At 42.4% G+C, this 24,963-nt stretch overlaps 3 protein-coding genes across 7 annotated transcripts; 2 read left to right on the top strand and 1 right to left on the bottom strand.

The window, feature by feature from the left end:
• Positions 1-305: 305 nt before the first annotated feature.
• Positions 306-8,267, top strand: rogdi (rogdi atypical leucine zipper). The gene is made up of 11 exons (XM_080043394.1): positions 306-443; positions 1,621-1,692; positions 2,310-2,392; positions 2,621-2,675; positions 2,824-2,904; positions 4,074-4,169; positions 4,261-4,359; positions 4,486-4,599; positions 4,714-4,763; positions 5,910-6,036; positions 6,976-8,267. Exons 1-11 carry the CDS (start codon positions 369-371, stop codon positions 7,015-7,017), a joined length of 894 nt encoding a protein of 297 aa, XP_079899520.1. The 5' UTR covers positions 306-368; the 3' UTR covers positions 7,018-8,267.
• Positions 8,268-9,024: 757 nt separating this feature from the next.
• Positions 9,025-11,448, bottom strand: smim22 (small integral membrane protein 22). Of its 4 annotated transcripts, XM_080044694.1 has the most exons (5): positions 11,391-11,448; positions 10,346-10,409; positions 9,920-10,051; positions 9,664-9,731; positions 9,025-9,470 (listed from the first exon to the last, which is right to left on the bottom strand). In XM_080044694.1, exons 3-5 carry the CDS (start codon positions 10,047-10,049, stop codon positions 9,423-9,425), a joined length of 246 nt encoding a protein of 81 aa, XP_079900820.1. In that variant the 5' UTR covers positions 10,050-10,051; positions 10,346-10,409; positions 11,391-11,448; the 3' UTR covers positions 9,025-9,422. The 4 variants fall into 4 exon arrangements, with proteins under 4 accessions (XP_079900820.1, XP_079900822.1, XP_079900819.1 ...); XM_080044696.1 differs by lacking the exon at positions 10,346-10,409 and having other exon boundaries at positions 11,391-11,410; XM_080044693.1 differs by lacking the exons at positions 10,346-10,409; positions 11,391-11,448 and adding an exon at positions 11,206-11,351.
• Positions 11,449-12,234: 786 nt separating this feature from the next.
• Positions 12,235-23,317, top strand: cog1 (component of oligomeric golgi complex 1). 2 transcript variants are annotated; one of them, XM_080043377.1, is made up of 15 exons: positions 12,235-12,602; positions 13,582-13,829; positions 14,383-14,564; positions 14,948-15,118; positions 15,658-15,814; positions 16,298-16,508; positions 17,920-18,253; positions 18,603-19,045; positions 19,647-19,793; positions 20,284-20,445; positions 20,782-20,906; positions 21,025-21,133; positions 21,662-21,771; positions 22,031-22,109; positions 23,086-23,317. In XM_080043377.1, exons 1-15 carry the CDS (start codon positions 12,288-12,290, stop codon positions 23,218-23,220), a joined length of 2,928 nt encoding a protein of 975 aa, XP_079899503.1. In that variant the 5' UTR covers positions 12,235-12,287; the 3' UTR covers positions 23,221-23,317. The 2 variants fall into 2 exon arrangements, with proteins under 2 accessions (XP_079899503.1, XP_079899502.1); XM_080043376.1 differs by having other exon boundaries at positions 23,083-23,317.
• The last annotated feature ends 1,646 nt before the right edge of the window (positions 23,318-24,963 follow it).

Raw genomic sequence — 24,963 nt, 5'->3', positions numbered from 1 at the left:
TTATTATTATTATAATTATTATTATTATTATTATTATTATTATTATTATTATTATTATTATTATTATTATAAAATGCGTGAGACGTAAATCTGAAAATACATTTCTTGCTGCTTCCTAGCTCTCAGTCTTTGACATTGTGTTCATGTCAGCAGCTCGTGTCTTCCAAACACGTTTTTTCTGATATGTTATTGTCGCTGATTTGACTCTTTCCTGCGTTGTCTCCTGACATTGAACGCAGCATATCATCCGCTTGGCTAAAGCACCTTCCTTCATTCCAAATATACGCCAGTGTTTTAACTAAGCATACAGTCAATGGTTTTAATCTGATAAAAAAAAATCAAGGCTTTGTTTGCGTTGACTGCTCAAAATGCTGAACCGACAGAGATCAGTGTCCGAGCTGCCCAAGATGACTGCGGCCAGCCAGGTGGAGAGAGCCGTGTTGGTAAGCTGTTTCTTGTCTTTATGGCTATCTGCTTATTGACCGAGACGCCCGTTAACATGACATAGAATTTGTAATTGATATCTTAGAGACATTTAGCAGCTGTTAGCATCATCTTGGTGCTCTAGCTAACGTTCACTGCAGTGTGTCGCAGTCATTCCGTGATGTTGATGATTTTTTTTTCTATGCTAACTCTTTCTGACACCACATAAACATAGCATGTAGTCTCCCTGTTGATAGTCATAGCAACATGATATGTAACTAACTAACTGAAGCTAAAGCGTTTAAGTGAAAGTGTGTCCTATATTTATTTGCATATTTTGGCCGTTTTTTTCCTGTTAATGACACCAAACATTTGTGTAAATTCAAAATAAGGAAAGCAACGTGTCAACTGTGATGAATTACAGGCTAAGTGTAGCCGCCTACCTATTTTGTCATGCTAGTATTATAATGAAATATAACGGAGTGCAAAGAGGAAGTGAAGGCATCACAATACGCCTCTGAAATGTTTTTATTAGAGAGAATTAAGCTACTGAACCCCCTGCATTCACCCAATCCAATGTCAATTATTCCTAAACTCAAACTCATCCACCTCGGAATCAGATATAATCCCATCAAGATTCTAATAGGCCTATACACATCATCAACAGCTCACGATCAGGGCAAGAACAGTGAGGTACTCCCACTCTTTTATCCCCGCAACCATCAGGTTACTGAATGATCACAAGACAGGAGTAGCTGGAGATACTGGAGAGCACAGCAGTGTTAGCTGGGTGATTGTTACTGACAGGTTGAAATAAATGTGAGTTGAATGTGTTTGTCGGACTGCTGTTGATATATGTTTATGTCTACCTCACACTGCTTTTTAGAGTATTTATTAAACGATTTTTTTTTACTGTAAGACTGTGGAACTGTGAACATTTAAGAACAAATCTGTTTACTTTCAAGCCATTGCACATATGTATATTTTTGAGCAATACCCTTGTCAAGGTCACAAAGAATCTCCTACTCCTAATATAAAAATAGGAGCCATTATCATCCCCAGAACATGAATAGGAAAAAAGGAAGAGTGACCATTAGTCATCTGCTTTTGATTTTTTTCTTCCGCTCCCACCAAGTCTATTTTGAAAACAAACGCCTTATGCTTTAGTATTCAATGTTCCTGTGTTCTGTTTGGCAGGAGGAAGAATTCAACTGGCTCCTTAAAGAAGAAGTACACGCAGTCCTCAAACAGCTTCAGGATGTGCTCAAGGTAAAAGTTCAGCTTTCATGTGTGTGGCTTGAAGGGTGAGTCAGTGCTCTGGTATTTACATGCAGAAAGCCTACAACTGGGACATACTTTTACTTATTTATTTCCTAAAAACGTCGCTGGTTGTTTTTCCGCTCTGTCGATGTGACATCACTTCTGTTGCTCACTGGATTGTGGGTCAGAAGAATGACCAAAAATACCATGCTGATTTCAACACAGAAAACCCAAAAATATAACCCCTTGTAATTGGATCATAGACGGGAAATACATTTATAAAAAATCGGAAAAAAACATAACGTTTGCTGAATTGCTAATCCACAATGTTAACTCAAAGGCCGTGACATCAGGGGGCGCCCTTAGCTCAGTTGGTAGGGCGTCCTCCCCCCCCCGGGCCGGGCCCAGCAGCAGACCCGGGTTTGATTCCCGCCCCCGGGTTCGTTCTCTGCATGTCACTCCCCTCTCTGCCCCATTTCACCTCTGTCTCTCCCAAAAAAAACTATCATTAAAGCATGAAAAATGCCAAAAAATATCTTTAAAAAACAACGAAAAAAAAGGCCGTGACATCACAACACTGTGATTTACATTTGATACTAACAGTGATTTCTCTCCGGCCCTTACAGGAGGCTTCCAGACGGTTCGCCATGCCGACGGCCGGGCTGGAGAGTCAACTCAAACAGGAGAACTTCATCTTGGGGAGCTCAACGTAATGCTAAACTAATAATTTACTATTTACTGTGACCACAATGCATGCTTTACTATGGTTAGCTAGCTGGTGTTTTCCATAGAACTGTCTTACTGTGAAATAAATGGCTGTCAGCTGCTTAGTGATGGATCATTTGAAATGTGCTGACACGCTGAATGAATGTACTGGTCATCTGTAATCTTCACACTGTGTCTTGTTCCCGTGGTGACGCTGCCTGTGTTGTTGCAGCATCGATCAGGTGAAGGGAGTGCTGACTCTGCAGGGAGAGACTCTGACTCAGGCCGTGAGTGTGTCTAGTTCTTATTGTGTGTGTGTGTGTGTGCCTATGTATGTGTGTGTGTGTGTGTTCTCCTCGTAGTCAAATGAAAATGCTAGATTTGCCATTGAAGTGTGTGTCCCCTCGTTAATGTTTTGCTTTGTTTTATTTCCAGGACATAAACCTGAAGGTTGCAAAGAGCAGCCAGGTGCTGCACTTCCAGTTCAGAGACGACAAGCAGTGGAAACTACAGCAGGTACAGTGTGTCACACTGCAACGCTACCGCAGCCATGGAAACATAACTTACATTTTAATTTTTTTATTATTATTATTTTTTATTATACTTCATTGACACCAAGGTGACATATGTGTTCATTTAAATATTGGACGTATACAAATGCAAAACATTCAATAAAAAAACTACAAATTAACAAATCAAATGATTTAGCATTACTAACAGCAATAGTATTTAAAGTTGCCAGGAGGAACTTTTCAATATTTCTGAAACAGTTCTCACTCTGAGGATCATATATTACATGTAACAGCAAACGAGAGCATCAGTGCAAGAATGATATTTTTATATAGTTTTATTTTAATGCATTTGCCATGGGTATTATCACCCAGGAACCAGTACTCGCCCAGTAAAACACTACCGTTTTTGTCCAAAGGGGGTGCAAGAATTAACATTAACTGAAAGTTCCTCGTAGCACCTTTTTAATACGCTCTTGAAAGGCAGGTGCTGGTAGCCTGGAAATCCAGACCCTGATATCTTGAACGATAGAGGGTCTGGCCACGATCAATAGTAATTTCCAACTCATGGGGCGGCTCCTACTCGTGTATTTCAAATGCCACTGCACGCAGTTGGATAGCACTACAACCAATCAGAGCGATGCACAAGGTGACGTAAGCCCCGTTTGTTTAGCGAACAGCTGTTAAACTGTTAAATTAAATGTTTGCCGTGGTCGGTCGGCAAAACAGAACATTCCACTTACTTGCTAATGAAAGATTTGAGTGCCGTCTTCCAAATCGTAAAGGGTCGAGGCCAAAGCAGTCTCAAACTCACACAACATATCCGCAGCCATATTTGATGTTTACTATCACGGCTTCGACGTCGCATGCACGTCACTGTCGTCATCCGGTTACGTCCTCCCCAGAGTACCATACAAAGGGCTCTGGCGCGCCCATATTAGATAGAACCAATTGAAACGTGAGCCCAAATTTCTGGTCTTTTTGAAAAAGCTTCAACGGAGAGTGTCCAGACCAACAGGCGCAGCAAATTGAATTTGCCAGCGCCTAGTGGCACGTCTGGGAATACCAGGCTAAGGTGCTGGTGCTTTTTGTTTGCAAATGATATTAATGCTAGAATTCTGCCTGCCTCATCCCTCTCACAGTTGGGTCTGTGTCTTGTCTGTGTTGCTCCTTTAGATCCAGGATGCCAGGAACCACGTGAGCCAGGCTCTGCAGCTGTTGAGCAGCCATGATGAGAGCTACAGCTTTAAGACCGGGGCCGAGGTTAATAAGGTGTGTGTGCTGGTCCAGTCAGTAGAGATGTACATGGCCCACAGACAGCTCACTGCTTCAACCTGACACACTGTCTGTCTCTCTGCTCTAGTTAATGGATGCAGTGATGCTGCAGCTGACACGAGCACGCAACCGCCTGACCACGCCCGCCGCCATGACACTGCCTGAGCTGGCCACCAGCGGACTCATGGTACAGCAGAGACACAGCAAACATATTGCAAATACAACACTTTGCATTTCTCCTTTTCCTGATGGAAATTGACAATACTTCTTCTTCCTCTGTTTGCCCTTTTCCTCTGTCTCCTTCCATCACCAGAAAATGTTCTCCCCTCCCATGCCGGGGGATGTGATGGTCAACTTCTACATCAACTTAAGCAAACTGTGTCTGTCTGTGTACCAGCTCCATGTGATGCCTCCCAACACCACTAAGGTTAGAACACATTCTATACTACTAAGGTTAGCACTCTGTTACTGCCTCACTGTCTGAAGCTCCACACAGTCATGTGACTGATGATGTCATGATGTGTCTCTCTCGTCTTGATAGAATTTCAGACCAGCTGGAACCTCAGTGTTGCACAACCCTGGAGCAATGTTGTAAGTCCCCCTTCATTTCTTTAGTGTGTGTGTGTGTGTGTGTGTGTGTGTGTGTGTGTGTGTGTGTGTGTGTGTGTGTGTGTGTGTGTGTGTGTGTGTGTGTGTGTGTGTGTGTGTGTGTGTGTGTGTGTGTGTGTGTGTGTGTGTGTGTGTGTGTGTCTAAAATAAAATAAATTGAAATGTGCAATATGAATATTTATTTATTTTTACAATATGTGCAATATGCAGTAAACTAAAGATATTGAAATTATACAATACAAAGGCATGACAATGTGCAGACTGAGTATAAATAGATACATGTAAAAGCTCTGTTGTAAGTGGTAAAGTGCATCCATATTAGTTACTGATTATACTTAAACTAAGAAAAACTCTCTGTGTGTACGGCCAATCATTGCCCTACTCTCTGGCCGTGAAGAAGAATATTTTTCTCCCTCCTCCTGCTACTGAACAACATTAACAGTTTGCCCTCAAAGCCTCAGTTCTGCCCCGGCGCACAGCAGCATCAAACACAACATAAAAACAAAAAGGCTGAGCTGATTTAATAAGGCTCAAAGTTCATAAAATACCTCCTTGTTAATCCTTTTTTTATGTGTGGCTGAGTTTACATGCACATACACACACACATGAACATACGCGCGCACACACACACACACACACACGCACACACACACACACGCACACACACACACACACACACAAAAACATACGCGCGCACACACGCACACACACACACACGCACACACACACACGTGACTGTCGGTCAGTCACAGACGTTCAAGTGTTCGGATTGAAAATAATTCCCTACAATACAAATCCTCAACTTTGAATTGGACTAATCACAGCTCTGCTTCTACTTTGTCTGAGAGTTACTACAATTGTTGTGTTTTTGTCATTCATTCTTGCAGAGAGTAAAGTTTATTTATTCATAGGCTCATAAATCATCTGATTTAACTCTATGGCCTTTTGTGTGTGTCATCTAAGGCAAAGCAGCCGCGCCTCTAAAATGAGGAAATTCCGACCATGTTGTTTACACTGGCTTTCAATGGCAGTTTGTGAATCAGTGACAGTTAGGACATTCATGGTTTGCAGGAATGTTAACTGCACTACAGCCACACATTTAATCTATCTTCCTCTAATCCTTTACAGTGAGCTGAACAACAACCGCTTTGAGGTCAGCCATGTTCACAAAGTGGAGTGTGTGGTTCCCTGGCTCAATGACACGCTGGTGTTCTTCACCATCTCCCTGCAGCTCTGCCAGCAGCTCAAAGACAAGGTGGGGATACAACTCTCTACTTATTCACCATAGATAGTATATAAAATATTGTAATATATAATACATTGCCATGGAGATATGAACTAAACATATAGACTAGAATGGTGTTTTGGTCCAGGCCTAAAATAGGTTTAATAATGCTGTGAAAACGGCATATTTAACATTGGAGTCAGCGAGAAAATGCTCTGTTTTGAAACCGCCACCGAAAGTTACTCCAATGTTTGTCACTTCGGCATTGGATGCTAGTAGCCCTCGCTGTGGTTGGGGCTTGGTATTCACACATGAAATACATTCTGCCTTGATTGTTCTTAATATGACGTGACTTCTAAAAGGTGGAGTCAGCCATTCTGGAGAACGAATGCAGTGTTCATACACAGCCTGGGCTCTGTATACGGCATGTTGCTAACTACAGTAGGCCCCCCTTTGTTTGTATACCCTCTGTTTACATACCAGTGTACAGATGCTATGATGTGTATGAACACCAGATTTTTTTTCAGCGTACACACAGTACGGACAGGTAGCAGATCATGAGGAGGTATTCACTGATTTTGACAAAAAGTGATTTTGACAACAAGCATTTTCTAGAAACGCTGACTCCACCTTTTAAAGCTGTACTCATGAATGTATAAACTATGCCAGCAGAGTTGCTAAGTGGGAGGGTCTTCTGGTTGCAGAAGTGTATTCCCATTTCAAAATGTCATGTTAAACAATATCTCAATTGGAACACAACTAAACCAAAACGTGATTCTCATGCATGATGTAAGGATCCTATTGGTTCATGGGATGCCCACCCGTTGAACTGTTGTTTTTTGAGGAATCATAATTTGTTTCCATTGGTTTTCAGTTATTAGCCCAGGCCCTAGGTTGTAAATAAAATAACTGCATGTGTAACTGTGTGTTAATGTAACTTTTTTTTCTAACCCTTCCTTCCTTTTGTAGATTTCTGTCTTCTCCAGTTTCTGGAACTACAGACCGTTCTAATCCGTCACTCCACAGACTAACCACACAGTGTAAGGCACGTCCTGGAAAAGCATTTTATTTTGTATATACGTATAAAAATATATATATTTATCATTCAGTTTCAATCGTTGCATGATATGCTTGAAGGAGGCCATTAAAACCCCCCGACACATATCCATGTTTGCCATCCCCCCCCTTCAGTTGTGTAACTGACTGATATTTCACTAATGTGTATTGCATCCCTGCACTGAACCTCTCAATGACATAATGTGATTGCTGCTAATTTATTATTAGAATGATATTTTTTGTTTATGTTGAAGAAACTTTAGAATGTTCGGAGTATTCATCTGGTTCTCATCTCAAAGTCATTAAGTGTGAAGTAATTAGATGACTAGGCAGCTCTAAGAGTCAGGCTGGGTTCGAAAAGCCCCGCTATCGTCCTACTCATACTAATTTTGACGTCAATTTGAGTATGTTGTGGTTGTGTATGCGAGTTTGTGTCGGTGAGAAATGCCCGGATGAGTACTTACTTCCGGGAAGATTTTGTGTATGGATCGATAGGTTACTTTTTCCTACTCAACCGCCCCACAATGCATTGCGTCTTTTTCAAACGACACGGAAGTAAAAAAAAAATTATTGCTTCTGTACACTTTAACGGTCCGACGAACCTCACATACACAATCGATCGTTAAGTTGACAGTATGTAGTATACACATGTTGAGTATGTAGGAGGGAGGACGTTAGTAGGGCTTTTCAAAAACACAGCCAATGTTGTAGTCACGGTTAGCATCTTAGCATTAGCACTACTAGGGCAGTTAGTGTACAATGTTTATGAGGGTCCGGTCCACATGGAAGAGATGGGGAAAAAAGATTCACGATTCATTCATCAAGATACTTGAATGATTACAGAGTCGGGTGCTATGACAATACAACCCCATACAGTATGCATTGAATTTGGGTTTAATTGCACAGAAGGTCTTGTTTTATATTTGGTTTTTCAGTCAGAGTTCAGTGATAGTTTCCACTCGGATGTTGATGTTGAACAATATTATTTACAAGTAGGAATCTGGTCATTTTTGATAACGCTGATATGACAGGAACGTGGCATTAATGGCGGACAGAGCTGGACCAGTGCTTTATTTTATTTTTGTTTCATTGAAAATGACACACACACACACACATTCCCTGTCTGTTTGAACACAGATTTATATATATCTAAATATAAGCTACTTGTCTTATGTGTTGATGTAATCCTCAATTCAAGTGTTTGTGTCTGCAATCTGTTCATATTTATTTTTACACGTCGTTGCACCTATCTCTATGTTGTTGATTTCTCTGTGAACCACAAACACTAATCCAATCGTGAACAAATGAATTCATTCCAGTAAGTGTTAATAATCCTTAAAAAAAAAAGCTGCCTATCATAGGAAAATGGAAATTATTTATCTGATATAAATGTGCAATAAAATATTCTAAACAACAAGCTGTTTGTGTTGACCTTTGTTTCCCACTGAAGTGAAGCTGCACATTAAGTTGTCTCAGTTAAAGGTGCACTGTGTAACTTTGGGTGTGTCAGAGAAGTGATCATTTTTTAAAGTATATTCTCATTACTGAATATGAATGTGATCCCTGGAACAATGTTTGAAGTCAGAAAGCTTCCTGAGAAGTTACTGTTTCACTGTTGTTATTTACAGCAGCAGGGCCCACAGTTTGGTTTACAAACATATTTCTAGTCGTATGATTGGTTCCAGGTTCCTCAAAATATATATTGTTTTATGTTTTTGATTATAGAATTATTTTTAACTATTACATGTAGAGAAGAAAGTTTGCAAACTAACTGCAGACTCTGCAAATGTGTGAACATATCCCCCTCCCCTGAAACTGTATAGTGCACCTTTTAATAAAAGGAAAATGTGTGTCTCATGTCAATTGATAAAGAACCAGCAGAGATCTAAAATTGTAGAATGAGATTGCAAACAGTGGCATGTAAAGAGATAAAAGACAAAATCAGACTACGGCTTTGATCAAACAGTGAAAATAGTATTCACTAGTTTTATTTGGTACTAAAAGACAAAATAAAAACCCTTTCATACACCATCCTTCACACACATTTTTGATCATTTTATGTGATTATTATTAAAACCTTCAAATAAAAAACTTGAATTTGACACACAGACAGTCATTCCACCTCCTATGTGCAATCCTTCAAATTATCTCCATGTAGCAAACAGTAATAATCAACAAGATCATGTGTGTTAGATCTCTATACGTGGGTAGCAAATTAAACAGGTAGAAGAAGGGCTTGTGAACATCAATTCATTCTATGTGCAAAATACATTCATTTGGTCACAGACTGGTGACAGTAAAAAGCTTCAGGAGCCAATAAACTAAAAGGCTGATTCTTGGTTCATCATGTTGTTGAGCTGTCAGTGGTCCATAGCCAGGTTCTCAATGCCCACTTTCCGTCTGCGAGGCTGTGGAGGAAATGTTAATCAGTAATCATTTTCTTTCACCGCTATCATTATAAGTGTGTGTGTGTGTGTGCGTGTGCGTGTGCGTGTGCGTGTGCGTGTGCGTGTGCGTGTGCGTGTGCGTGTGCGTGTGCGTGTGCGTGTGCGTGTGTGTGTGTGTGTGTGTGTGTGTGTGTGTGTGTGTGTGTGTGTTAACCTTATTGTCATCGCAGCAGCAGCAACAACAGCGGATGAGGATCAGTAGGATCAGCAACAGAATCATGCCTGACAAGACAGAAGCACACACACATAGACAGACAGACAGACAGACAGACAGACAGACAGACAGACAGACAGACAGACAGACAGACAGACACACAAACGCACAACATTATAATAGCTGTCAATACAAAAGGGTGTTTGAATAATGGATGTATAACAGCTGTGAGGCTTTTCTATTATGAATGGTTTACCGATGAAGATGAAGAAGACTGCAAACGAGGCGATGTCCCAGTCTGACTGGAAGAACTGTTTGGACTGCAGCCGGGAGACCACATCGTTGAACTGATTTTCCAAGTCCTCCTGGACGTCTCTGCGCTCCATCGCTGTGTCACACACACACACACACACACACAGACACAGACACAGACACGCACGCGCGCACACACACACACACACACACACACACACACACACACACACACACACACACACACACACACACACACACACACACACACACACACACACACACACACACACACACACACACACACACACACACACACACACACACACACACACACACAGAGTGAAGGTTAGAGAGAACAGTTCTCTGCCATATGAGGTTAGGACTTTATAGTTTGATTCATAAACACTGCAAGCGTCATAGCACATACTTATAGGCCTGTTGTCAAAATCCCTTCTTGTCACAATCAGTGAATATCACCTGTCCGTGCAGTGCTGAAAAAAACATCTTGTGTTAATTAATACACATCCTAGGCTCTGTAAACTGGTGAGTTAACATGGGACTTAAAATGAGCTTTGACACAGAACACTGATTATCATACATTTTGTACTATCTGCATGTCGGACTGTCATATCTCAATAGGTGTCCACACACTACTGTTTAAACTCAACCTTGACTGTAATGTCACTAATTATTATTTGAAGATGTGAAAGACAGCAGCTACATAGAATGCAAACTGCAATGAGAGCTATTTTCATGAAATGTCTGTCTGTCTGTCTGTCTGTCTGTCTGTCTGTCTGTCTGTCTGTCTGTCTGTCTGTGTGTGTGTATGTATGTATGTGTGTGTATGACTCCAAGTGTCCACTAGATGTCCCCATTGTTCTTTGGGTCACATGTATAAAGGTAGGAGGAAGTGAACCTTTTGCCAGGTAACAGGTGTATTGCTTCCTTGAAGATAAGACAAAGCGTTTTTTAACAGAATAATGCTTCATTTGTTTCTGTTACATCATGGCTTTTAACGTGGTCATTAATGTTATCAGTAACACCTGGGCTGCTATTTAAAAAGCAAAGTGCGAAACAGGAAAGATTTAAAAACATCTAACACTGGTATAGTCATAGGCGGCATTAGACTACATAATAAGCCGCATTTTTTACTAGGGCTATTCTTTTTTGCGGAACTTGAAAATTGTGATAATACATCCCTTTATTACACCGCATTTTCTGTATCCTGCTATTTCCCCCAAATAAATCTCTGCATTTTACGTTGTGTTGACAGGTAAGGTTACTTACCAGCCAGAATCATTTCCCATCATTAATAGTCCCACACTAGTTAATCTTCTTCCAAATAAAAGTTTTCCGAAATTAAACCTGACAATAACATTACAATTACATCTAGGCCTAAACGTTTTATCCTTATATGCTAAACTATACAGTGAATTGTTATTTTGACTTAATACTGAGGTGAGGCTGCTTACCTGCAAATGGTATCGCTTGTTTTGTAGTTTTGCTTCCGGGTACAAAGGTCTGTCTACCTGACGCTCCTGTTTACACTGACGCACTCATCCGAACCAACTGTTACTGCGTTGTTAAATAAACCTGCCGCGCGCCGTCAGTTCTACTATCTGTGGTTCTAACAGAATAATGAATGGCGAGGGAGAGGATGCATGACTCCATACGGAACTAAAATAGGCTACTACATCACTCAATCTAGAAAAAGATGTCTCCACAAGTAGCGGGTACTTGTAGATTACTTGGCAGCTTTAAAAATAAAATAATTAGCCTATGAACAATAATTAGGCTATCTTTATTGGACTAATTGCAGGTACACTACAAACAAACGAGGCACTTTTCCCACCTTGAGCACATTTCTGTTTACATTTGGCCTCAGGATAAGGAAGCACAAAGGCAGATACGAAAGAGGTTTCAAGAAAAATAAAAAAACATATTTGAAAGTTCTCATTTTAAAACTTTAATATTCACCACTTTCACTTCATAGAAAATAAGACATGATAATAAAAAAAAAATATAATATGGCCTATATACCTATATACCTATACAACTAATAAGATGAATATCTATTTGAAAAAAGTAGCCTATCTTTATTTTTGGTAATTTTGTGTTACTTCGAGCATTGTCATTAAAATTAAAGGGACAAATAAGACAACGAAGATGTTACAGTTTGAGCTGCTTTGATTGGCTGAGCAGTGTAGTAGGCGGGACCCAAGAAACGTCCCAGCGACCAATGAACACCTCATACCAAAAACTCTTTACGTGGAAGCCGGAAGTGTTCTCCTCTCCTCTTCCGGGTTGGTTGCTGGACTTGTTGTGAATTGACAGCAGGCAGCAGCGGTAGTATAGTCAGCCCAGTAGCCATGGCGGAGGATCCAGTGTCTTCGGTCCGTGTGTCGGAGATCACCGACCCTGCGGCCTTGTTCGAGCGGTTCAACACGGAGGAGATACGCCGGGTGGAGCGCACTGTTCGCGGGGAGATCGAGCAGAAGAAGGAGGAGCTGCGGCAGATGGTCGGGGAGCGATACAGAGACCTCATAGACGCCGCGGACACTATCGGAGAGATGAGGCAGTGTTCCGAGAGCGTGGTCCAGTCCGTCCAACACATGCACCAGTACTGCCACAGTCTCAAGCAAGGAGGCAAAGCAGGCGGCAGGAGCGCAGGCACACAGCAGCAGGTGACATTATGGGCTAACTAGTGGTGTTTAAAGCTGCGTCAAAGCCGGATGAGGATGAGCTACGTCAACTCAGAGCCACTACGTCATCTGACAGTGTGGCAATGAATTAGTAGAACAGAGCAGACTCACTCAATCAAAGGTTGAGGTGAAGTCAGCGATTCTGGAGAATGCTTGTTGACAAAATCAGTGAATATCTCCTCATGATCAGCTACCCGTACATTCTGTGTGTGGGCTGTAAAATAATCTGGTGTTAACACAGCCTAGGCTCTGTAAACGGGTAGCCTATGTAAACAAAGGTCCCCCACCAAATTTTTACAGTGCCTAGGTTGTGAGTTCTGACACTGGATTTATTTTCAGCTCACAAACACACTACTTACAGATAGCGGATTGTGAGGAGATATTCACTGATGTTGACAAAAAGTGATTTTGAAAACGAGCCTTTTCTAGAATCGCTGATTTGAACATAACATCAACAAACCCATCACCGCTTTCCTCTACACAAAGCTGCCAAAGTTTATCATAATGGCTGCTGGTGGTGGATCACTTGTATGCCAACTCATTCCTGAAGAGACCCTGTGGATTCATACAATGCTTGGATTCTGATAATTGTTTATTATTTCTGATATGCAGGGGAACATGGAGGAATAGTATTTAAAAATATATATATACATAAACTGGCTACATATCTCCATGAAGTGGATAGCCAGCGGAATCAAATTCATATGTGATTATTTAGCATCGCAAACTAAAAATTCTAACACACTATAACATTACTGATTATAACTACATGAACGTCTGTCTGTATAACACTATGTATACTCATGCACTGTGTGTGTGTGTGTGTGTGTGTGTGTGTGTGTGTGTGTGTGTGTGTGTGTGTGTGTGTGTGTGTGTGTGTGTGTGTGTGTGTGTGTGTGTGTGTGTGTGTGTGTGTGTGTGTGTGTGTGTGTGTGTGTGTGTGTGTGTGTGTGTGTTCTAGACTCAGAGTCAGTGGCAGGAGAAGTTCTACACCATGGCGTCTCAGATCAAGCTGCTGTTGGAGATCCCTGAGCGTATCTGGAGCTCCATGGAGGCGTGTCAGTACCTGCAGGCCACCCAGCTCTACCTGCTCAGCTCTCACCTGCACCGGCTGCTGCAGCTAGACACCTCCAAGGCCACGCACTACAGCCCGGTGCTGGCCACATTCCCCATCCTGGTCCAGCAAGTAGCCACCACCGGACACTTCAGGTACCGGGAAGTTTTTATGACTACAAAGTTACCAAGTACATTTTATACTGGAAGAGAGGGATTCTAAAGGAATTGTTCAACCTGTGTGTGTGTGTGTGTGTGTGTGTGTGTGTGTGTGTGTGTGTGTGTGTGTGTGTGTGTGTGTGTGTGTGTGTGTGTGTGTGTGTGTGTGTGTGTGTGTGTGTGTGTGTGTGTGTGTGTGTGTGTGTGTGTGTGTGTGTGTGTGTGTGTGTGTGTGTGTGTGTGTGTGTGTGTGTGTGTGTGCGTGACTGTGACACACACGCACACATAAACATTACCAGACTTGACGTGAACTATGCTCGTAATTACTGTCAGTAAGCGCAATAAAGCTTTCAGAAGTAAAAAGCCCAAACTTTATCAATACACCTGTTCAAACTGTATTCACGTGACATTTTAATCTACTGTGTACCTTTTGAGAATTTTTTATTAACGTTCACACCCCTTGTAATAAGAATGAGTTATTGATCCCCCATGCACTAGACCAGACTAGCTCAATGAGTGACAGCTGACCCCCAGTGTGTGTTGTTTTTAGGGCAACCATCCTGCAGGACAGCCGGTCTCTGCTGCGGGGCCGGGCTGTGTCAGACCAGGCCATAGCAGAGGCTCTGGTGTCCACCATGCTGCTGGAGGACAGCTCACCACGACAGGCCCTCAACGACTTCCTACTGGCCCGCAAGGCTTCCATACATCACCTGCTCAACCAGCCACAGCATGGTAGCTACTAGCTACTAGCTATTGTACTGTTTATGACACATGAGCCATAACACATTTCTGACACAACAGGCATGAGACAACAAATGTTCATGGAAGGCTTTTGCTGTGAAGCAGAGCAACATATGCTGATTGCTAAATATTACTAGTATATACTACTGATGCCTATGGAAATGCATATAAATAGACAACCATTAAAAAATGAATTCGCTATTTTACCGGGGCATTAAAAAAGAGATTTCAGATTTTTTCAGGGGCATTTTACCCCGAACCTGCTTATTTCCTAATCTAGTTTGCAGTATCATCATTCCTTAGATGTCTCAACATAAGTGTGTGTGTGTGTGTGTGTGTGTGTGTGTGTGTGTGTGTGTGTGTGTGTGTGGTAGGTGCGGGGATCAAAGCCCAGGTGTGCAGTCTGGTGGAGCTGCTGGTCACCACTCTGTTCCAGGCCTACGCGGTCTTCTACATGGAGCCTGGCGGAGGCAGCCGGCCGGCGGACGCAACGCTCGGCTGTGGCATGCTCTTCTCTATCCTGGAGAACGTCACCTCCACCACAGGTAAACAGACAGTCAGGATACTGTCAATGATTTCTATTTCCGATTATTGTTATTTAAAAAATGGTCTTAGAAAGGAATGGTCCCCCCCTCCTAATAATTGTTGGCTGCTGTATTGGCTCGATTTGCACTCTCTTTATTATCAGGCTTTAACTATAGACACTGCATGTATTGTAATTTGTGGAACAAGTTACGCTCAGAAATGTCCATTTTTGGCATGCTTGTTACTATACTCTACTACTGTACTTGTTTTAGGACAGGTCTTTTAAAAACAAAGCTAGCAATTTATAACTAAAAAAAACACACAGCAAGTAAATGTAAAAGGGAGCTCAGTTTTAGCATGATTTTTAAGCATGTGTATGGATATTTATCTTAGTAAAAAGACTAAGCCACGCCCATTACATATTTGTTTGACATCTTTATGTTTCAGAACTGATTTATTATTGGTAGAAGAAGAGGTGAAAATAGTTTGATATTTTAATACAAAGAAGTACAATGATGACACAACAGTGACTGTATCAATCTGTGTGTGTCTGTCTCAGCTAAAGGCAGGAGGGTGCTGCAGGAGGAGATGAGTCCAGGCAGCTGCTTCAAGTACCTGCCCTCCTCCATCACAGGCTTCCAGCCCGCCCTGCGCACCCTGGCTCAGCCGATCCAGAAAGAGCAGCTACGAGACACACTGCAGCAGTGGATAGCTACGTAAGCTCCAACTGGACCACAATACTGCTTAGCTCTTTATATATCTGCTTGCCCTCTTGTACCTGCAAACGCCTTAATTACCTTCTCCTTATAGACAGAATTACTGTTTTCATTCACTAGTTTTTTTCCTAATAAGCGCTGGGAGATATAGTAAAATGAACATATGCTACATTGATGTTTCAAATGAATGCCTTTGAGTGATTCAGTAGACATATTCATTCCTTTTGCTGGAGGGCTTTTAATGTGAAAAATATATAATTCATAAAAATATATTAACTGTGGTATGTGCATTATATTGGATATTTATTAACTTAAGCCTTTAAAGGTGGAGTCAATGATTCTGGAGAACGCTTTTTGTTAAAAAAACGTGAATATCCCCTCTAGATCCGCTACCTGTCCGTTCTGTGTGCACTCATAGTGCAAAAAATACTATTGATTTATTTTTCTATTGCTCACTGTTTCAACACACTGTGACCCTCTCAGCTGTAAGGAGGAGATCTGCCGTGGTGTGGGCGGGCTGCTGGTCTATGTGAGGAGTCTGAAGGGCCTGGCAGCCATCAGAGACGCAGTGTGGGAGCTGCTGTCCTGTGACTCCATCAGTCAGCACTGGAGCACAGTCTGCACTAGGCTGCTGGAGGCTCCACTGGCCGTCTGGGAAGACTTCCTCCAGCCTCTCTTTGTGCAGCGCCTGCAGGTCAGGGCTCTCCTAGTGTTTAGTGAATTTTTCTAGCAACAACAGTAGATGTATGGCTAAATTATTAAACAAAATATTAAACAAGACATAATCATTTGTCACTGTTTAAGGTGGTATAGGCCTCAGCTAAAAATAAACGATAAACCAACTCCAGACATAATAACATTACAGGGAATATGCCGGGAAGGCTGTTTTTTTGTACCAGGTCTTAAAGCGGCTACGAGTAACATTTAAATATCTTTTAAACAGCCTCATGTTTCCTCTGATAATCATAAATTACCTTTAACAGCAAACGAGACCATCAGTGCAAAGAAAGACGTTTTTAAAAAGTTTTTATTACTGCTTTTGGTCTGGTCGCACACCCAGTCCGATTTTCGGTTCGCTCGTGCAGGTTCTACGGTCACATATCCATACTGGTCGCAGATTTCAGTGTGGCGCAGCAACGTGATTTGAGAAGCCTAACCCTCCAGGTGAGGGAAGGGGAGCGGGAGCCTTGTTTGAGACAGTTATTTGTCGTCATAATGACTGATAACGGGGCTGAACCATCAAAGAAAAAAATGAAAAATTAAGAAACGCTAAAAGGGAGAGTGATATAGGCTACGGGCGGGACGAGGGCGTTGCCAAGCAACGTGTATACAATTTCACGAGAGCGAAACTAGACTGCAGTGTTTACTCCTAAATGAATGAGCGGTTGGTACAAAGTTTGCTTTGCTTCACCATCATCAGATAACCATTATCTGAAATAGTCATTATTTACATCAACAACACAAACACATTACCTCATAGTGATCCATACTAACTGCCATCTCTCGTTCATTCGCTTTCTGTGAGGACCTTACTATCTATGGTGAGTGAGGACACGTCTTTCAGCTCCGTGAGAGAGAGTAGTTAGGTGACACTGCTGCATCAACTCATTGCAATCAGGTGTGTGTGGCAGTGACTGGCATTAGTTGATGCAGTGTCAAAACCACTCTCACGGAGCCGAAAAGAGTCCTCACACTTTCAACACACGGACATGCACTATATTGCGCCCTTCTCAGTTCACACTCGCGCGCCTGGCACGCGCTAGAAAACAGCTTTGCGACAGCGGGCGTCGTAAAAATACTACCGCTTTTGTCCAAAGGAGACGCAAACGTGCCATCTTACTCGTAGTGGCTTTAAATAGGTTTTATAATGATGTGAAAACGGCCTATTTAACATGGGATGAGAAATTGCTCTGTTTTGATACCACCTCTTAGTGGCCACTCGGTGAACTGCAATTTTAGTCACTTCCGCATTGGATGCTGGTAGAACTCTGTGGTTGGGGCTTGGTCCAATCTCACAGTAGCGACAGACAGCCCTTCTTCAATAATGCTGATGCTCTGAAAGTTAAACATATTGTAATATTCCAATCTTTCCCTCCTTCCACAAGGCCATCACCAAAGAAGAAACTGAAGCCATCTCCTCAGCCTTTGTGCAGCTGCTGCCCTTAGCGGTGAGGGGTGTGGAGGGCCACAGCTCCGGCCTGTGTGCCCCGTCTGAGCTGGACGTGGCCTCCTTCCTGTGGGCGGAGTCAGCCGGAGACCTGCTGAGCGACGCTGCCTGGGTGAGCGTGGGCCAGAGGGGGCCTCAGCACCAGAGGAGCAGCCTGGCCATGAAGACCAAGGCCCTCACCCCCGCAGTGCAGACCTTCTGCTCCTCCATGGACGCTAAGCTAAAGGCTAGGCTGGATGACCTGCAGCACTACCTCCCCGCCCAGGACACAAGTAGGTTCAAACTTTATGTTGTGCTTATGAAGGGGATGACAGAGACTTTGATTACATGCACAGCAAGGTGCACTGCAGAAAAAGACAGCGTTATATCACAGCCTAGGCTCTGTAAACTGGTCAAGACAGGTAGCGAATCATGAAGAGATATTCACTGATTTTTGACAACAAGCGTTCTCCAGAATCAATGACTCTACTTTTTCAAGCCCTGCTGTGTGTATATGCAGCTATCATGGCTGACTCTGTTTCAATACAGCCATATTAAGTCAATGTATTCAGAACCGGTGTTATCACAATCACACTATCATCGTAAACACAGTGACAATCTTTTCCTCTCTCTTGTCCACAGAGTCTGACTCGTTACCCGGCGCGGTCCCTTCCTCTGCCCCTACAGAAAGCTCTTCTTCTTCCTTTAACCGTTTCAGCGACGCGCCCACGGTGGAGGAGGCTTTACGTGAGGGCTGCCTGGCCTGTGTGCGCCGCGTCCTCTCCTCCATCCGCTCTGAGCTGACGGCAGCGGCCTCACCGGAGCCCACAAGCATCACCGCAGTGCTCTTCATGGCCCGCCTCTGCCAGTCCATGGCCGAACTCTGCCCCAGCCTCAAGCACTGCGTCCTGGGTAAGGAGAGCGGCGTGGAGGCCAAGGTGACCCAGAGGCAGGGCAAGAAGCTGGGCAAAGCCAGAGCCAACATGGAGGTCAGCGCGGCCCAGGCCAAGTGGACGGGGCTGAAGGAGGAGCTGCTCACCTGCAGCATGGAGGCCTACCGCATCTGGAGCTCCACTCTCTCCAAGGTCAGGAATACTGATGTTTATTGAGAAAATGTACATTTGTTTGTTTATGTAGAGTGTGTGGAGGGGTGTAGAATCCTGCTTGGTAGAGACTCATGCCACGTTCCCACTGAGCAGCACAGTTCGGTTCGGCACGGTTACAGGAGACCACCTGTGTCAATTTGTGTTGAAGATTGAAATGCAGTTTGAAGACCAAAAACTAGAAAGTGAATCTTTGAACTATAACATTGTTTTGTCACTCAAACTGTGGAGAACGCTTGTTGTCACAATCAGTGAATATTTACTCACGATCCGCTACCTGTCTGTACTGTGTGTGCACTGAAGAAAAATAATCTATTGTGAATATACTGCCTAGGAGTATGTAAACAAAGGCGGGCAACCATAGCTTGCAACATGCCTGTTAACAGAGCCTAGGCTAGGTATTAACACCATTTTCTTTTATCCAGCGCACACATACAGTACTGGACATATACTGTAACTGATTGTGAGATATTCACTGATTTTGACAACAAGCATTCTCCAGAATCACTGACTGCACCTTTTTAAATGATGTTGAAATGGTTCTAGAACCCTGTCTAGTAACACTGTGTGCTCATGCTTCCAGGTGCTGCTGGATAAGTTTGGTTCTGAGCTGCACGCGGAGTCAGCCGGAGCCATCCTGACTACAGCCACTCACTGGGAAGACCTGGAGATACAAGAGGAGGCAGAGTCAGGGAGCAGCGTCACATCCAAGATCCGTCTCCCAGTCCAGGTCAGACACTCAAACACTGCCACAACAATAACGCGTACAGAAAGCACAATGATCGCTTATTGCTAAGGGTAGAAATATGTGTCACTGGGGCTGCTCCGTGGCGTAGTGGGTAGAGCACGTACTATATTGGCTCAGTCTTGTCACAGTGGTCACAGGTTCGAATCCGACTCGTGGACCTTTACTGCATATCATCTCTCTCTCTCTCCCTTCAACTCTGTACTCTCTACTTTCAAATGTCAATAAAGGTTCAAATACTTAAAAATATATCTTATAAAAATAAAATAAAAATTTCAACGGATCAACTTGAATTTGAATAGACTAGTATAGGTACAGATCCACATCCTTGATCTGCACTCGATTGCTCTTCCTGAAAGTGTCTGGATGAATTTGAAACTTGAATCTGAGAACCTGTAATTCATTTTTCTAGTATGTCTGTCCATATATTGCATACATTCAGTGCTGTGATGTGAACCCGTCTTGTGTTGTGTAGCCGTCGTGGTCGGTGCAGTCGCTGCTGTTCCAGCTGTGTGTGGAGGTGAACCGGGTGGGGGGCCACGCTCTGCCACGCCCCACCCTGCAGGAGCTGCTCACCGCCTGTCTCACTCAGGCACTAAGCCACTACCAGAGCCTCACGCAACAGGAGGCTAGCAAGGTAGACACACTCACACAAGCATACACAAACATGCATGCACGCACACACAGACAGACACACACTCACTCACGCACGCACGCAAACATTCACTCACTCACTTTCGGAACATGATTGTTATGAATTGTATTTATTAATTTACATGCATGTATTGATCTTTATTCCGTTGTGTCTCCATTTTTGTTATATATATATATATTCCCTTAGTATTTCAGGGTTCAATGCCCTGTTGTCTATTTTAATTTTGAATCAACGGTACTGTTTTGAATCGTATGAAGCACTTTGTAACCTTGTTTTCTGCTGTATAAATAAAGTGTCTTATTATTATTATCATCCCAGGAGGGTGTGTTCCCCATGACTCAGAACAGAGCCCTGCAGCTGCTGTTTGATCTGCGTTACCTCAACACCACACTGGGCAGCAGACAGGAGGAGGGCAAGAGCTCCCGATCACACCAAGACCCAAGGTACCTTTTATGAAATGATATGATATACTTTTTTTTTTAAACCTATACTTTAGTTGTTTTCATATGTAAATAAAGAAGATCTATGAAAGCTCACAGACACTGTGTTGTGTGTCTCCAGATTCCAGGAGGTCTGTGATTGGCTGGAGAGCTTCATCGACCCGTTTGACCTGGACGTGTTCACGCCGTCGCTCAACGCCAACCTGAACCGTGTGTCCCAGAGGAGCGCGGTACGACTACACACACACACACACACACTACTAAGATAAACACAGTGGAGCTGTAGTTAGATAGAAGCATTAAAGCTCACATATTAGGCTCATTTTCATGGGCTTCTCCCATTGTGACATCATATGGGGGAAAAGGTCAGTTTGAACATAGGTTCAGAAAGGTGGAGAAAAAGAGAGGGTTGTATTTTCTCATTCTTTGGGAGTCTCTAGTCACAACGGGGAACCATATTAATGTTAAAACACTGTGAGATATTGCATTTTGAACAATAGGTGACCTTTAACATAAACTATTATAGAACCTCAATTCACATGAAATGATGCCTATTGTCCAATACTGTTCAGATGCATCTGTCTCCTACTGTTGACTAAAGGTCTATGGTGGTGTGTGTGTGTGTGTGTGTGTGTGTGTGTGTGTGTGTGTGTGTGTGTGTGTGTGTGTGTGTGTGTGTGTGTGTGTGTGTGTGTGTGTGTGTGTGTGTGTGTGTGTGTGTGTGTGTGTGTGTGTGTGTGTGTGTGTGTGTGTTTCAGGTTCTGCTGGGGCTGCTGACGGGCTCAGAGAAGCAGTTTACCACACGGAGCACTAGTGTGAACTCCCAGGAACCTTACAACATCCTCCCGCTGGCCAGCAGCCAGATCAGGTCAGACATTTACACATTTATCTGCTTTTCCACTGTCAAAAGTTGGAAAGTGTACCAAATAAGCAAACCCAACTGCAACTATTTTGGTCACCGTTTCGTTGGGGTACCAAGCCGTCCTAAAAGGGTGGAGCTACACACTGCAGTCCGTTGATTGGTTGACAGGATCATATATATATCTGTATTTTAATCTTTTATCTTATAATAAAAAAATAATAATAACAGCACTGTTCCCTAACCCACTGCCTGCTGTGTTGTGCAGGTTTGGGTTGCTGCCTCTCAGCATGTCAAATGTCCGTAAATCCACGTCGGCCTCCAGGAGTGAACCAACTCTTCAACTGGTGAGTCATGTGTGTCTGAAGCTGCTTTATGACTGAGTTTTTGGTGTTTCTGTTTTATATGTTTATTGTTTACATAATTTAATTTTAATTTTTCTGTCTCATTGTTTTGTTCCACCCTGGGTTATGATGTATTTTACGCTCCCTGCCTTTCCAGCGTTTTTGAGCGCAAGTAAGCCATGTGTGTTTGTGTGCATATTAGCATATGTATGTATATAGGTGGTATACAGGCGTGTGTTTGTATATGTAGGTGTGTTTTTGTGTATATAAGCGTGTTTTTGTGTGTGTGTGTGTGTGTGTGTGTGTGTGTGTGTGTGTGTGTGTGTGTGTGTGAGTGCATGCATTTGGCCATGCATGCATGTAGATAGAAAGACAGACCGACACATACTTTAATGTGAGGAAATTGTATTGTTGCAGTTTTAGATAACGGGATACAAAATCAAATGTTTGTTGAAAATTAAAAATGTAATTAGTAAATTCTCCAACCAAGAATATTAATTCTTAGCTTGTAAAACCAAGTAGTATGTATGAATTCTGCCTTTCTTGTTTGGAAAATGGCATTAGAGGAGCTTGGTATGACAGTGCTGGATCGATGAATCAGCATGAACATACACCATTGTCTATTGTCTATTGCTCTACCAGTCTCAATGGACAATGGTGTATGTTGGCTTCGCTTAAAAGGTGCTCCGAGGAACTTTCCGTTTGTGTTCATTCTTGCACCCCCTTTGGACAAAAGCATTAGTGTTTTTACTACGCCAGCTGTTGTTCCTGGGTGAGCGTATACCCATGACAAAAGCATTAAGAAAAACTATCTAAAAATAGCATTCTTGGCAGCACTGATGGTCTCGTTTGCTGTGACATGTCATTTATGATCATAAGCGGAACAATTGTTGACTGTTTCAGAAATATTTAAAAAGTTCCTCGTAGCACCTTTTTAAAAATGATTGAAATCTGATATTTTCCCCATCTCCTCCAGCAGGCCTCATCCTCTTCCTCCTCCACAGCAGACAGTGAGCGCTTCAGACCCGGCAGCCTCTTCAGACAGCTCACGGACCAGGAGGAAGAAACGCCCTCTTTATTCAAACTCAGCTGGCTCTCCGGAATGGCCAAATAACCCCCCCCCCAAAAAATATATAACACGAGAGTTTTTATTTACCTTTGCAGAAGCTTTGTTAAAAATCAATATGTATAGTAAAAAATCATTTTGCCTTTAAAAAGAAAAAGTATTGTGTGATTTTTATTCAATCTACTTGGTGAATAAGTTGATTCTTTTTCCTGACTTGAATCCACAAGATGGGTAAGGTTCCAAAAATGCTGGAGCCTACACTTAAAGGTGAAGTATGCGATTTATTTATGTTAATATAAGTGTTAAATCGCTATTTATTCATACAGTGATCACTTATATAGTGTGCGCGTTTCATAAAGCCGATCTCTCAGTCACCCGCTCTGCATGTAATCGGCAAATAAACTTTTCGGGGATCCCACTACTGATAACCAATCAGAAGAGAGAACGCTACAAACACAATGGCAGAGCAGGTAAAAATCCTTCCCAATGTCTGTTTTGATGGTTTTTATAATGTTTTATCACACTTACGGATATGAGATGATGCTAGATAACTCGCTGCTTGAAGACCGCAGTGCATTAATGTGGTGACGTAGGGACGAGCGAGGGGACTGCTAACTGCAGCAACTGACAGGAAGTTAGCTAAACTGACCATTCCACTTACTGAACATTTAACACTTCTTGTTAAGCCCCCCCTCCCTGCTTGGTTAAAGCCCACATCAGTAACATCAGTTATACAACTGTTTTGAATGGTTTCAATTAAACTCATTTCTGACCATTTACCGTATGTTGTGGATACATTAAGGTAATCATTTAATAGAAGTTGTTAAAATGTAGATAGCCTGACATGGAAATAATTGGTACAAGTTTATATTCTGCTGAGAATTTGTTGAAAAAAAAGTCAGTTTCTGTCCTTTAAGTTTTACCAACAGACAAACACACACACACACACACACACAGTGGCAGCCTGCTTTGTTTTAATCTCATTTATTCAATACGGACAAGGTTAACATACTGTACAAACTTTCCATAGAGAATAGTTAATCTCTGTTTAACTTTGGTTGTGTAGAGAGGGACGTTACACAAGCTGCTATAGATAATGGACAGCACTACACACTCCTTACACAGCCGACTTATCAAACAACTCAGTTCAAGCCCCAACATTCACATGTTTTTTTTAATTGAATTATTTACAGTGGTGGACAGTAACAAAGTAAATTTACTTGAGTACTGAACTTATTATTTTTTTTTGTATTTGTACTTAACTTGACTATCTTCCTTTTTTTTGTAACCTATGACTTTCACTATTGTTCAAAGACAACATTTTGACTTTTGACACCACTACATTTCTAGGAAGCTTCTTGTGTTCAGGCTAAGCTTGAGTGTTATTTTTTAAATTTTCTAAACTGCAATTGGCCACACGCTCTGTTCCTCACATAAGGAAACCTATCACAGTACCGTGCAGCTGGTCTCCAAGTGAACACATAAAGACATCACCCGCCATTTTATAATAACATTATAATTTCAGCCAAATACTGTATGTTTCTCTTCACTTCTCAATGTGACCCCCAAGTCCTACATTAATCTGTTGCCTATATCTAGCAAACATGTACACTCTGCAGTTGAGAATTATTTGAAATGTACTTTGACTTGAGTTCTGGGGTTGTTGAGCGCTTTGTCCACCAATGTTTATTCACATGTATAATACCCACTAATAGACAGGTTCCTCTGTGTGGTGGGACATGCCATGTAGAACGTTTCACACACACTTCCACTGTGTGTGTGTGTGTGTAT

Source organism: Ammodytes marinus (assembly GCF_949987685.1).
Source record: "Ammodytes marinus genome assembly, chromosome: 16".
In the NCBI taxonomy this organism is placed as follows: Eukaryota; Metazoa; Chordata; class Actinopteri; order Uranoscopiformes; family Ammodytidae; genus Ammodytes; species Ammodytes marinus.
Note: the sequence above shows the minus strand (reverse complement) of the source record. Positions and strands in the feature narration are given on the sequence as shown.